Source organism: Tiliqua scincoides, chromosome 1 (assembly GCF_035046505.1).
Source record: "Tiliqua scincoides isolate rTilSci1 chromosome 1, rTilSci1.hap2, whole genome shotgun sequence".
In the NCBI taxonomy this organism is placed as follows: domain Eukaryota; kingdom Metazoa; phylum Chordata; class Lepidosauria; order Squamata; family Scincidae; genus Tiliqua; species Tiliqua scincoides.
The window spans coordinates 90,871,178-90,884,256 of NC_089821.1; the positions used below are offsets into that span (position 1 = coordinate 90,871,178).

At 42.2% G+C, this 13,079-nt stretch overlaps 1 protein-coding gene across 1 annotated transcript in view; it reads left to right on the forward strand.

Annotated features, from left to right (window-relative positions):
• The window catches only part of ARHGAP15 (Rho GTPase activating protein 15), a 464,537-nt gene that overhangs the window by 376,054 nt on the left and 75,404 nt on the right, over positions 1-13,079 (forward strand). Inside the window, exon 12 of the mRNA XM_066633052.1 lies at positions 8,281-8,415. Coding sequence (XP_066489149.1) covers positions 8,281-8,415 — 135 coding nt within the window. The remainder of the gene's footprint in view (positions 1-8,280; positions 8,416-13,079) is intronic.

Genomic DNA, 13,079 nt, shown 5'->3' on the forward strand with positions numbered 1-13,079 from the left:
GAATCCCGGGCATGAGCATTGACAAAGAGAGACTGTTTTGCCCTAACTCTTCACTTCCTCTGTTGCAAAAAGAAAAAAGAAAAACCCTGAAGAAACTTGAACAAAAAAAGGATATTTTGCCCTCTTTGATATACTCAGGTCTCCCCAAGTTTGTAGTTTCCATGTTTATCCATGTTAACTGGGCCGATTTCCTTAGAAGACCTAACTATAAATAAACTGTAAGTAACTATGTCAGTCAATTAGAAGAGAGATCCAAAACTGGGTAAAACTTTTATTAGGACGATTAAAGAGCATGAAACAGTGAGATTTCAAATTCTGTAGAATTTGTCATTCAGGCCCAATCCTAACTGCCCCTAGTGCTGTCTCTGAGCTCCAGCACTGGTATTGGGTGTCACAAGCCTGCCTAAAGCACTTCCATGGCACCCAGGGAGAAGGGGCTGTGGTCACTCAGCCTCAGTGCCACATGAATGCTGGCTGGTGCTCCTCCAGCAGTAAGACTTCTTGGGGTGGCAGGGGGAGATGGGGAGTGGGTGGAAAGGAGGAAGGAGGGTGGAAGGAAGGGAGCATCGAGCCTGGGGGGAAAAGACAGCGGCAGCTTCTGCCACCAAATTGTAACCTCCCTCCCAGCCCATGCAGCCCGACATGGGCTTCCTCAGGTCTGCGCCTGCTCAAAAATGGGTGCAGCTGAGTAGGCCCATTGGCACCATAGCTGCGTTACCCAGAGTAAGGGAGCAAATGCTAGCCATTTTGGCACCATTGGAGCCCTTGGCACTGCCAAGATTGAATTGCCCATTAGTTGGTAAGTAAAGTGAGACAGGAGGAAAGGGGGCATGCTCAAAGCATTCCAATGGTCTGCAATTTGAAGAATTTAATATGGAGTTCAGAGGTCCTTGTGCAGACTTGGATCAGGTTCTGGTAGATGCTGGAGATTATTTCATTATACATGGAGAACTACTGGGATGAAAACATACAGCTACACCCCCACATTTTGGAAGTATAAAATCTGGCTGTTACTCTTCTTTATATTTCAAAAATATGGGGGTATATCCAAATGTCCCAGCAGCCCGCCATGGAAATGAACCACTTCACACATTCCAGAGGTTGATAGGGCCACTGTTTGATCCTTTGTGATCTAATTCTTCTAATAAAACAATTGCCCTACTTTGAATTAAAGAATGTTCGAGATTTTTCACAGAAGCCATGAACTGGGAATAGCAACAATTCAGTGACTTTCACGCATTCCTTGTGGGAGAGTATTGTAAAGATGAAAGAAGCCTTAACTCAGTCAAATCCAAATCTTGTTCAGTTAAATTCTAGATCCACCTTTGTACTGTCAAAATCCCCCTATCCAAATAAATGCAGCCAACAGACAACACAACAGGCTAAACTTGCCCCACCTTCTTCACATACAGTGCTGTTATAGTCATGCCAGTGTAAGCTTTTCTGTGTGCCATTGCTGCTGTTTATAAGATCAGGGCACAAACTCACTGCACATGATAGCTATTTATGGCAGTGCTACATTCTTTAAATGGTGTGCAGGGAAGGTGAAGAGTGGATTAGACTATAATAGTGTGATAATAAGTGTCTGCATCGTTCCATTCAAACTACAATATTTCCTTTTACCCGCCTGCTTATAGATAATGATGCAATGGCTGAATATCAAGTCCAACTTGGGCTGCTAGCTAAGCATGTCTTAAGAACCTTTTGAACTATGGTATTGTATTCATCATGTACTGTTTCTGAATTGCTTGTGGTTTTGTTGGATATAGTGGACTTCCTTACGCAGAAACAATGGCAGAGTTCATCTCTGATCGAAGTGACTCAATGAGTATCAGTGGAGCCACTCCAAGAATGAGCATGCCAAAATGTAATCTTATTTCCCTCTAACTCCAATTAAGATTTAAATTAGCAGTACCAGGTTTTTCCAACTTGCCCTGAGGTCAGTGAACTGAAGTTTCAGAGAACTGCTATAAACAAAAGCCCTTCAACAGGCATAGAATGTGTGCGTTTTAGTTACACTTACTAATCTAGTGCTAAGAACTGTTAAAATGAAAATTCTAGTAATGCACAGAAACATGCATAAGAAGCATTCTTGTTGTTGGATCTATATTATCATTTGTTCACAACAAAATGCTGTAGGTCAGTAGTCCCCAAACTACTACAATTTTAGGACTACTACAATTTTAGGTGGATCGCAAAACTGACAGGGCAGATTAGGCTATGTGCATCAAGGGTTAAACAAGCTGCTGCTTGGGGAGCTGCACTGCTGCCCAATCAGTGTTACTGCCACACCCTTGGCATTCATAAATCAGGCAGCAGCCTTTCCCTTGAGAAGAGAAAGTCTTAAGGAGGAAGTCCACCTCCTTCATCCAATGAATGTGGAGCTCACCAAACACTCCAGAAGGCGGTCCCCCAGCACCTAGTAGTAAAATTATTCAAAACCGAGACTTGATCTGCTGGTAATGTGATACACATTTTTTAAGGCTCATAAATCTGGGTGGGTTCCGGTAGAGCAGGGGTGCTCGATACATCGATCGCGATCGACTGGTCGATCGCAAGGCAAAATGAGTCGATCGCAGGCTTCTCTCCCATCCACGCATCCCTGGGAGTGAGCCCCGTTGACTCTACTGGGGCTGACTGGTGAGTAGACCTGGAGAGGAGCCGCTGGCAGGCTTCTCTCCCATCCAAGCATCCCTGGGAGTGAGCCCCATCCTGGGAGTGACACTCCCTGGGAGTGAGCTCCCTGGGAGTGATGCATCCCTGGGAGTGAGCTCCTGTCCACACATCCCTGGGAGTGAGCCCCGTCCTGGGAGTGATGCTCCCTGGGAGTGAGCTCCTGTCCACGCATCCCTGGGAGTGAGCTCCTGTCCATGCATCCCTGGGAGTGAGCCCTGTTGACTCTACTGGGGCTGACTCGTGAGTAGTCCTGGAGAGGAGCCGCTGGCAGGCTTCTCTCCAGTCCACGCATCCCTGGGAGTAAGCCCCGTCCTGGGAGTGACGCATCCCTGGGAGTGAGCTCCTGTCCACGCATCCCTGGGAGTGAGTCCCGTTGACTCTACTGGGGCTGACTCGTGAGTAGATCTGGAGAGGAGCCGCTGGTAGGCTTCTCTCCAGTCCACGCATCCCTGGGAGTGAGCCCCGTTGACTCTACTGGGGCTGACTTACCTTTCCCCTGTTTTTGCACTGGTATGTATGGAGATCTGCACCCCCCCCCAAACTTCCATCTGTTGGTTCTGTGTGCAGGGGGTTTTGCACTGGTCTTGCTGTGATGTCTATACAGAGATCTTCCCTCCCCCACACCTTTCCCCTGTTTTTGCACTGGTCTGTATAGAGATCTGCTCCCCCCCACTTGTATTAGAATTGAGGAAGATCTGGCGAGGAGGTAGATGTGGTGTCAGCAGTGGCCTCTTTAAGGGTAAGGCCTGGGCATCCAGCAGAATGTGCTGCACAGCCACAGCCACTTGAAGGCAATAGGGTCCTCAGGGATATAAGAGCACCTGAGGCAGGAAGGGCTCCACTTATTTATGTGAGTCAGCCTTTTCCTACATGAAGATCATTAAGTCCAAGTACCGTTCTACCATGACTGATGAACATTTGGAAGTGTGCTTGAGGCTGGCTGTCAGCAGCTACTGTCCAGACTATGCATCCTTGGCTGATTCACTTCAGTGCAAGTCATCAAAGTAAACTCAAGTAATTACAAAACATGTTTATAGTTAATTATGTTGTGTGGTGCAATATTGGCTCATGCGGTTATGCAAGGTACACCAACATACATTGTACACATAAATGTTATATGTTATGATGGCGCAAACATTGTAAAAAAACTCTGGTAGATCTCCGGGCCTTGCTGGGTTTCAAAGTAGCTCTCAAGCCAAAAAAGTGTGAGCACCCCTGCGGTAGAGTGTAGTTTTAAAAAGTGGGTCCTGGTGCTAAAAATTTTTGGAACCACTGCTGTCGGTAGTTGCACCAATTGTCCTTTCAGTACTTTAACTGTTTGATACCAACACTCTAAAAAAAAATTGAACAGAGGTTTTGTATTATTAGAGTCATTTTCATTCATGATCCCAACAACATGTCACAGCCCAATTCTATGGTTCCCAGCTCCCACAGCTCCAGCGGTGCCAAAATGGCAACTGCTGGATTCTGTGGGTGCCAGGATACAGCCGGAGGTCTCCTTGAGGGAAGGGTTGCTCCCAATCACTGCAACTGGTGGCGTGTTTCTCCTCAGCTCTGTGCCTATGTTTGAGTGAGTGCAGAGCCAAGGAGACATGTGTTGGGTTGCCTGGGCCAGGAGGGAGGATAGGATATGGCGGAAGAACCTGCCGCTGTCTCTAACCTCCTCCCAGGCCCAATTCTCGCCTTCCTCTGCCCTCCCTCCACCCCATTCTGTCCACTCCCTGCCTCCCCCTGCCCCCAAAATACTCAACACTGGCCAGAGCCGGCCATCCACATGGTTGTGAGGCACAGTGCCAATTAGCGCTGGCCCAGCGTCAGTGCTCCCTCCTCCTCTGGTGCCATAAGCATGCTTCATGGCACATTTTGACACCTAGTGCCGGCACTGGAGCTCAGCACCAGCGTTAAAGCCCAAATGGATCTTCAGTAAATGAGCTGAGTGCTCAGTTGACCACTGTGATAAGTTTGCAAGGCACTTAGCAAATGAAATAACTTATATTTGCCACAACTTGTACTTTGATTAATAGCTCCAGAAGTTGTCTCTACAGCATCTGTCAGTTCCATAATTATGGATTTTTTTTCCCATCTTCTATGCCCTGAGGATGTGCATAGGGTTCTCTGGAGGTTTAGATCATCTTCATGCCAGCTTGTACCCTTGCCTAACTTGGTTAATACAATCTTCATGGGTTGGACTGGCTGTTGTTGGTTTGTTGGTTTCCAATCTTGTTGATTTCCAATCTTCCTTACTTGAGTAAGGTGATTGAATGGGTGGTGGCATCTCAGCTCCAGAGGATCGTAGATGAGACAGATTATCTTTCAACCCAGCTTTAGGTTGGGTTTTGGGACAGAGATAGCCTTTGTCACCTTGCTGGATGATATTTTCTGAGACCTAGAGAGGAGGAGTGCATTCCTGTTGGTCCTATTGAATCTCTCAGCAGCTTTCAGTACCAGATCATGGTCTCCTGCTAGGTTAGTTGGCTGAGCTGGTGCTGGGACCATGGAACTGGGCAGAAGGGGGTGGATCCTTTGCTCCGTGCTCTATGCAAAATTGCTGGTGCAGACTGGAGGAGACTCACTGCGAGGCCTGTTCCCTTACCTGTGGGAAGGAGACAAATGAGCACCTAAGGCACCCACTACTATAAGTATAATTTTTGCCTTTTTTCCCAGAGTTATTTTATCTCAATCTGAAGATCTTTGGACTTGGCAACTTTTTCATGTTCATTAACTTCAATAAACACATCCACAGGTATTGCCACATCCATAATCCAGCCCTTTTTTCTTCTCTGCTACTATTGAATATGTGGTGGTGTTATATAGTGGGTTCTAAATCATGCAGCAAAGGGTCATTCAGTGTACAAATTCAGATGGTCTTAGCCAGATAACTTGTTCTGTTTTCCTTGGAAAAGGGAGGTACACCCACCTGAGACAGATAGAAGGTTAAGAGTTGCCCAGTGTATCACAATTGAATGGATGCTCTTTTAGGCCACATACAACCACACTCAAGTGTCTTCCAATAACATAAATGAAAACATTACCTTGCATAAATGGATATATTATTTCAAGTTTGTTTTTTGATGTTAGTTTTTCCTCCCTTTTAATTTGGCCTGATTCCCTTCCAACAATTTTTTGTTGTTGTTGTTTAATGCTTAAGGGTAAAATGACACCCTTTCCTTTCAAGACGATACATTCCTCACACATTGCCTTGAGGAGTTGGAAACTGTGCAAAAAATCTGGGGAGATAATTCTTGGTAAAGTCTTTGAATCAGTGTATTTCACTGTAGATATTTAACCCAATGCAAAGGGGGGGGGGGGGAAACAACCTCTACCAAACTAGAAGCTTGTGTTTTGTTGTTGTTGTTTTTTAAAGGTTTCCACTTAAAGGTCTGTGCCAACACTACAGTACTTATACATTTTCGAAATGTGTTTTAAGCAATAAGTTGTACAACATTTTTAGAACATGTGTTAAGCTATTTCTCTAAGAATGAAGCTCTTAACAAAACATAAGCACTCTGCATGAGATCTTAGCAGCAAAGTGCTTAAAAGATAAAGTAAGAATTGGTACCATGGGAAGAACACCAGCTGTAGTGCACACAGGTCCATTATGAGAAGTATGGTAGTGGGTAGGGAGAAAATGATTTAATCAGGAGTAAAACCAATTTTATTATAAGGGCACACAGGGGGTGTGGCACCATAGTGAGAGGGACATTTCAAAATATCTGACAGATTTCAACAGTGTGAAAACCCACCCTGTTCTTTAAAGTGACAGTAAACCCCATCAGGTCTCTCTTTTTGATGCTATTGTGAGCTTATAACTGTGTAAAACAGGCCTGCTAAGACACTGTCTGTCTATTTCAATGGTGTGTGGAAAAAAAATAAAAGGCTAATTGTTGAAATACAATCAATCAAATTTGGTCTGGAAGTTTAAATGGAAGTTCCCCTCTTCTAATTCAATTTTGAGAGTGAATTGTTTTTATGATGGTGAAAGGGCTAGGGTTTTGTGGTGATGGTGTGGTGTTGTCAAAAGAAAAAAGAAACAGTTCAAATGTATTCTCTTTAGTTCTGTAACCTCCTGTTATCAAAGGCAGGTCATTCGCAGATAATTGTCCAAGTCAAGATATCCACTCTGAAACTTTTTAACCTAAAAGTGTATTCCTCTCTGAATATTTGTGTCTTTGGAGAGAAAAGGAAATTAACAATGTTTTAATTGGTGGTTATTTCACTTTTTCATTATGCTATTTCCCAGAATGGCTGTACAAATAAGACTGGCATTAACCGTGCCTAAACAAGATAAACTTGAACTCTAGTAAGACACCATTCAGAATTGCTGGGTTTGCTGTTTGTTAAGATGTTGTGTTCTTTTCCCTTGTAGATTTCTTTCTGTTAGATTCTTACTAACATATAGAATTAAAATAGTGTGAAAGTAAAAATAATATCACTTATTTATGTGTTGCTCGACTCACTGCAGTTCTGTCATTTTGCTGTGTTTGACTGCTCTGTTTTTATTGTATTTTCTTTTATTGCCCACCACCTTGGATTGTCTTTTAGACAGGAAGGGGATATTACAGTTTTAAGATACTTATATGCATCCATTTTTAGAACAGGTGATACGGTCAAGAACTTTGCTTCCTGTTAAAAGTGAGCCACTCTCACTTTCTGAGAGTTTTGTCAGGTCCGTGATTCTGTAGTTTATTCTAGCCTAATAATAATAATGCCAGATGTTTCTAATAAGTATTCAAAGGAAAGCAGAGTAATAATCACACCATCTTTTTATTAGAATTATTTTTTGCATTCCTCCTCCTTTTATATTTAAATTTCCCAGCTCAGTCAAGCTTCAAAAGAAAAGATTTCTGTTGTTCAGAAAATCAGTTTTGCAAGCACTTGTGGTTTGTCTTTAGTGTGTTATCATTTTTGACAGCTTTGCATAGCCTAGGTAGGCCAACAGGGGTCTGTCTAATATTGTTGCTGGGCAAATCTTCCTCCCAGAGTTAAAAACCAAACAAAATATTGTTAAAGCAGTAAGGAGGAATTAATATCTTTTTTCCCCCTTGCAGTGCTGAATTCCTTCCTGATATTACATTCAGGCAAAAAGAAAAAAAAAGGAGAAAAGTGTTGCCCATTATTCCCTTGTATATAGCAAGGCTAACACATGTAAAGCAATAACTCATTTTGTATTGCCATGTTTAGCATATGTCTCCTGTTGGCTCGGCAAGGCCTTCAGGCCGGTCCCTTGAGCCGGTCATCATTGGCAACTCTTAGCCCCTCGGCCTCGAAACCAAATAGCTTTGAATCATGTTGAGCTGTGATGCTAATTTTTCCTACTGATGCATTATGGGAGTAAATGTATCTGACATACTGTGTCAATGCTACTGTCTCTTTGTGCCTCTTGCTTTTTTGTTAGCTGCATTCCTACAGATGGTATTCCATTGAAAATGTTCTCTTCCTACGGAAAAAAAAGGGGGGAAAAAACCCATGCACAGCACCAAACCTCTAGGTGCAGAAGGCTGTTAACGGTTGCTGATGATAGTAGGCAAACATTAACATAATAATTAGTGTCTTGTAATTGTTTCATTAAAACCAGTTGTTCCATTTCTCCTCGTGTTTTCCCAGAAGAGAAGCTGAATTTGGACGACAGCCAGTGGGAGGACATCCACGTTGTCACCGGAGCACTCAAGATGTTTTTCAGAGAGCTGCCTGAGCCACTGTTCCCATACTGCTTCTTTGAACAGTTTGTGGAGGCGATAAGTAAGTACATCACATACAGTAGCAGTTAATTAAATAGCCTGTGTGCTTTTTTCTAAAAAAATGTCCCAAATTGAAGAAGATATATCCCAAATGTTGCATTACCTGCTCCTGCCTCCTCCTTCTTTTTAATTGCTTATGTCAATGGCTTCAGCATTTGTCTTTTAAGGAAATAAAACAGCTCAGTACACCTCAAAAAAAGAAATGGCATATGTGTTGTCTCATATTAAATGTGTTATGCTCATATTTCATTCACTCATAACATAATACTATTAGAGAGGATTAATATGTACAATTCTCTGTATAAGGAGAAGAACTGAACTTTTGTATGCATGTGTGTGAGAGAGAGGCAAGGTACATCTTCTTTAAGCCCAAGTTTGTCTTAACAATGCATATGTGTTCATAACAACTTCCTTTTTCATTCCCACTCTTCTTTACAGTTCTTGCCAACTTGGGGTTGCCATACTGCAGCTGTGCCTTTAGCAGCAGCTTCATCTGCAGCAATACCAGGTGATAATGCTTATCTCCATGCTCTGGAAAACCTCACCTGCTGATTTGCGTAAATCAAGCTGTTGTTAAAGTCATTGGATCAGCCAAGGCCATTTTTTCCTTGATCAGTTGGCAAACTGGATGACAAGCACTTGAAAACTGTGAGGTAACTGTCAGGACAGATGCCTTGCTTCTAACGGATCTTTAATTTTGATATCCTTGGCACGACTATGGTAATGGAGGGGGGGAAATCTCATCTGGCAAAGAAGCTGATTTCACTTTATTTTCTTAAAAAAAAACAAAAACTTGAAAAACTGAAAACTTGCAAGCCTAGCAGGAGCTTAATTAAAGTCCAATAGAGAAAAATCTTCAGGAAGAACAATAAAGCACTTAGGGAACTGTTCTCCGATTGATGCGCGTGCATAACTGCCATTACCGTTAATGAGAGTTGTTTGCGCGTGCACATCAGTCAAAGAAGATAGAACCCTTAATGTGCTGTTTAATTTGATTTTATGTTCATAAAAGTCTTTAGGTTTAACGAAAGCTCTTCACGGCTAGCATCTCATATAACAAAGTCAAATAAATCTTGCAAAATTCTTTCCTTTCTTTCTTGGCTGTGTCGAGATACCCTGTGGTGGTTTAGCAGTCAGTGCAATGTAGATACACTGAGGAATGGGTCTCCACTGGAAGTGTGACCCCTGCTCCACTTCTCCCTCTGCATCTTAAAAACAAATAGGACAAGCATGTTGTCTTTTGAGATTCTTTCTATATTTCAGGATTCATATAATTACCTAACTGGAAAACAACACATTTTTGAGTTTTTGGCTGCAGCTTTTGTGCCACACAGAATTCAGGAGACCTTCATTTGAAGTTCTGTCATTCTAACATATGCCTGAGATTGTTCCCCATGTACCTGCTATATACTCTTGAAGCACTGCCTTTTTAGTCTTCAAGGGGATGTAGGTGGTTCATGGGGCACTACCTGATGTTCATTTTGCTCCACATCCCATGTAGGTTATATAGCAGTCAAGTGTTTTATGCGTTATCAACCTTTCATCTCTTTTTGATGTATAGACAATCTCTGTGTAATGTTGCTCTTAGGTTAAATCCTTTCCTTTCCCTTATTACATAGTCACTCACTGTCTCTCTCTTTCAATCAGTCGTTTGGTTTGCATTTCCGGAACAAAACAACAGTTAAACTGATGAATGTGATTGTTCTACTGTCTCTTTTTTCATGGTGCAGTCCTCTCCTGAGATATGAAGAATTTTTCAGATGCCGCAGTTGAGAAGGTTCTGTTTTTTTTTTCAACCATCTCTTGATGGGTACGGTACAGGTAACAGGAAGTAAACTAATACTTTTGAGTTTGGAAGTGGGCATTGGGGGAGAACTGCAGATAGCTTATTCATGAATTCATATTTAAGTATGACAAATTAATGTCCATTTCTGCTCACTGAACTATTTTTAATTCTTGTTACGGTTCTGAAAGCCATTATAAACATTGACAGGCTAATGAGCAGTCATTTATGGGGTTTAGAAGATTATTACTTATAAGGAAAATGAGTTGTCTTTTTTTTTTATAATGTGTTACTGTGGAAAAAAGTGGTCTTTACTGGTTACTTTGTAAAATGTCAAGGAGGTGTCTAGCTGTTCCACTTAATTCCATTCTGATAAATTAAATATATATCTTTTCGCTTGGCTTCAAATATTGTAGCGGCTGTGCCTCTTCTGAATTCATGAATGTAAAGATTTCAGCTTGCAAATAACCAACAACAGAGAAGGTCGCTACTCAGTGCTGTTGGTGTGTCTATATTACAAACCAGTTTTAAAACCAGTTTACCCATCATGACCTGAAAACTGGAATTTTATGATGGTGCAAAGGTTCTTAGCCATTCATAAGAATGCAAATCCTAGGGTTCTATGGTTGGAAGACACAATAGTTAAATCAGCGGAAAGCAGTTTGAACATGTACCAAAAAAAAATTATCCTTTTGGATGATATTGATACTGACGCAGCTCTGATTCTGTTGGTATATCTGTCGCAGCTATCTTACTTATTCCAATCAATCCTTACTGGGTTATAGAATTCTGTATTTTTCCACCACTATCACTAGTGATAGTCACACACAGCCCATGACAAAATTCACTTTCTTTCATGCCTAAGCATTAGGCCTAAATCTGGAATTTGAAGTGCACAAGTCTATGGCTTGTTTCATATGTTATCTGAATGGCAAAGGGACTGCTGGCACTTAGGGCTGAACATAAAGAGGGACACTTTTCAAAAACCTTTTTTTCAGCAGTGTAGAAATGCTTGTGCCATTTCTGGGCACTGCACCAAAAAAGAGTGAAATTGATCAGCTGCTGAGAATGAGGGAAGTACTTTCTGAAATCTGCTTTGTTTGCTCTCAGTGACATCTGTACGTCGCTAAATCTGATTGACAGACATTCCATTCATTGTGTGATCTGGCCCATGTGACTATTCCTAGGAAGAAGAATCATGAGAAAACAAATGCATGAATATCTGGAAACTAATGGGAGCAAATGGGGTTCACAAATAAAATACTTCAATTTTCCTCCCTTAAGTACTACCTTAGTTTTAAAAATAAAAATTGGCAAATGTTCAATACAGCCGTTGCAGTGTGGCTACTTCCTTGCCATATCAGCAACTTGTAAAAGGAAGTGATCAAGTAAACAGCACGCCACTTGTTACCTTGTATGGAAGTTCTCTTCCTACTTTAGGAACATGTAACGTAGTGCATGAATACATACAGACAAGGCACGTGAAGTACACATTGTTATATGTGACAGATACTATTGAAGTTATCTTTCATTCCCTATAGTGGATTATATTTTGCCTTTGTGTGTCACATTAATTTCACTTACGGCCTAATTCTATGAGCCTCTGCGCCAATGGTAAGCTTGTACCGCCAGCTCCGGGTGTCTCAAATGTGCCATAAAGCATATTTGCTACCCCCTGTGAGTAAGCTGCGCCAGTGGAGAGGCCTGTGCTTCCCAACCAGTGCTGTGGAGGAAGGGTTCGGCTGCCAGCAGCAACCTGGTAAATGCCTGATGGCGCCAAGTGGTGTTGGGGTGGTGGGAGTGTGGGGGAAGGTGTTCTGGGACATGAAGGCCAAGAGGAGGGCAAAACAGGGAGGGACTGGTCTGGGAGGGGGTAGGACTGGCAAAGAGCTCCTCCCCCAAATCCTGTGCTCCATGTTGGGCTTAGAAACCCAACATGGGGCTTCTTAAGTCTTCATCAGTCATTTAGCTGGCACAGACTCAAGAAACCATGTTGCAGGGACTGGGGTTTTACTCAGAGTAAGGGAATGAATGTCCCCTTCCCTGAGGAAACCTCTGAGGGCTTCCTTGGCCCTGCAGGATCCAGAGGTGGCCATTCTGGTGCAGATATAGCCTGCAGTACCGGGAAGTTTAGGTTTGGGCTGTTATTTCTGCTAAAGTTAAATCCATGTTTCACTCTTTCTGGCATACAGATTAATCCCCATATCAATACATATATTTTGTAATGTATGAAATACAGTAAACTGTGTGTTCCTTCACTAATATAAGGAATTTTGAGATGCTTTAACAGATACAATGTTGGCATGCTGGATTCCTGATTATAGTTCCACAAACAACACAGGGTAATTCAGAAACAAACACACACACCCAAATCAGTGATGAATTTCAGTTGTAGAGAATCTCATAAGCTGAAATCCTTTCCCCATGGATGGTATCAGGAATCATACAGGTGGGGTACCTGTCCAGAGGGACCACCTGTCCAACTTGTACTCAGTGACAGCCATTGGAGTGGGTAAGCCCAAGGCTGGCTTTGCCCCAAGACCCACCATGACCTGATGCCAGCACTGAAATCTAGTCCTGAAACAGAGTATTTTCTACTTACTTAATTTTGTATGCAGTATATTCAGTCACGTAGCCCCCAATCTGCAGTCTGAAGTGATAAACCCAGGCATAGATTGGCCATCTCAGTGACAACTACACCTTCATTATACTTCAGTACATTTAAACTAATGTTAATCCAGCTAATCTTTATTCATTTTCATTGCACAAAAATCCGTTTAAAAACTGCTCTTGTTTTCAGTTTTTTCCATTCTCCTGGTTTTTTTTTTTTCTTTTTGCACTTCACTGTTCATCTGCTCTTATTTTTCAAGACAGCTTTAATT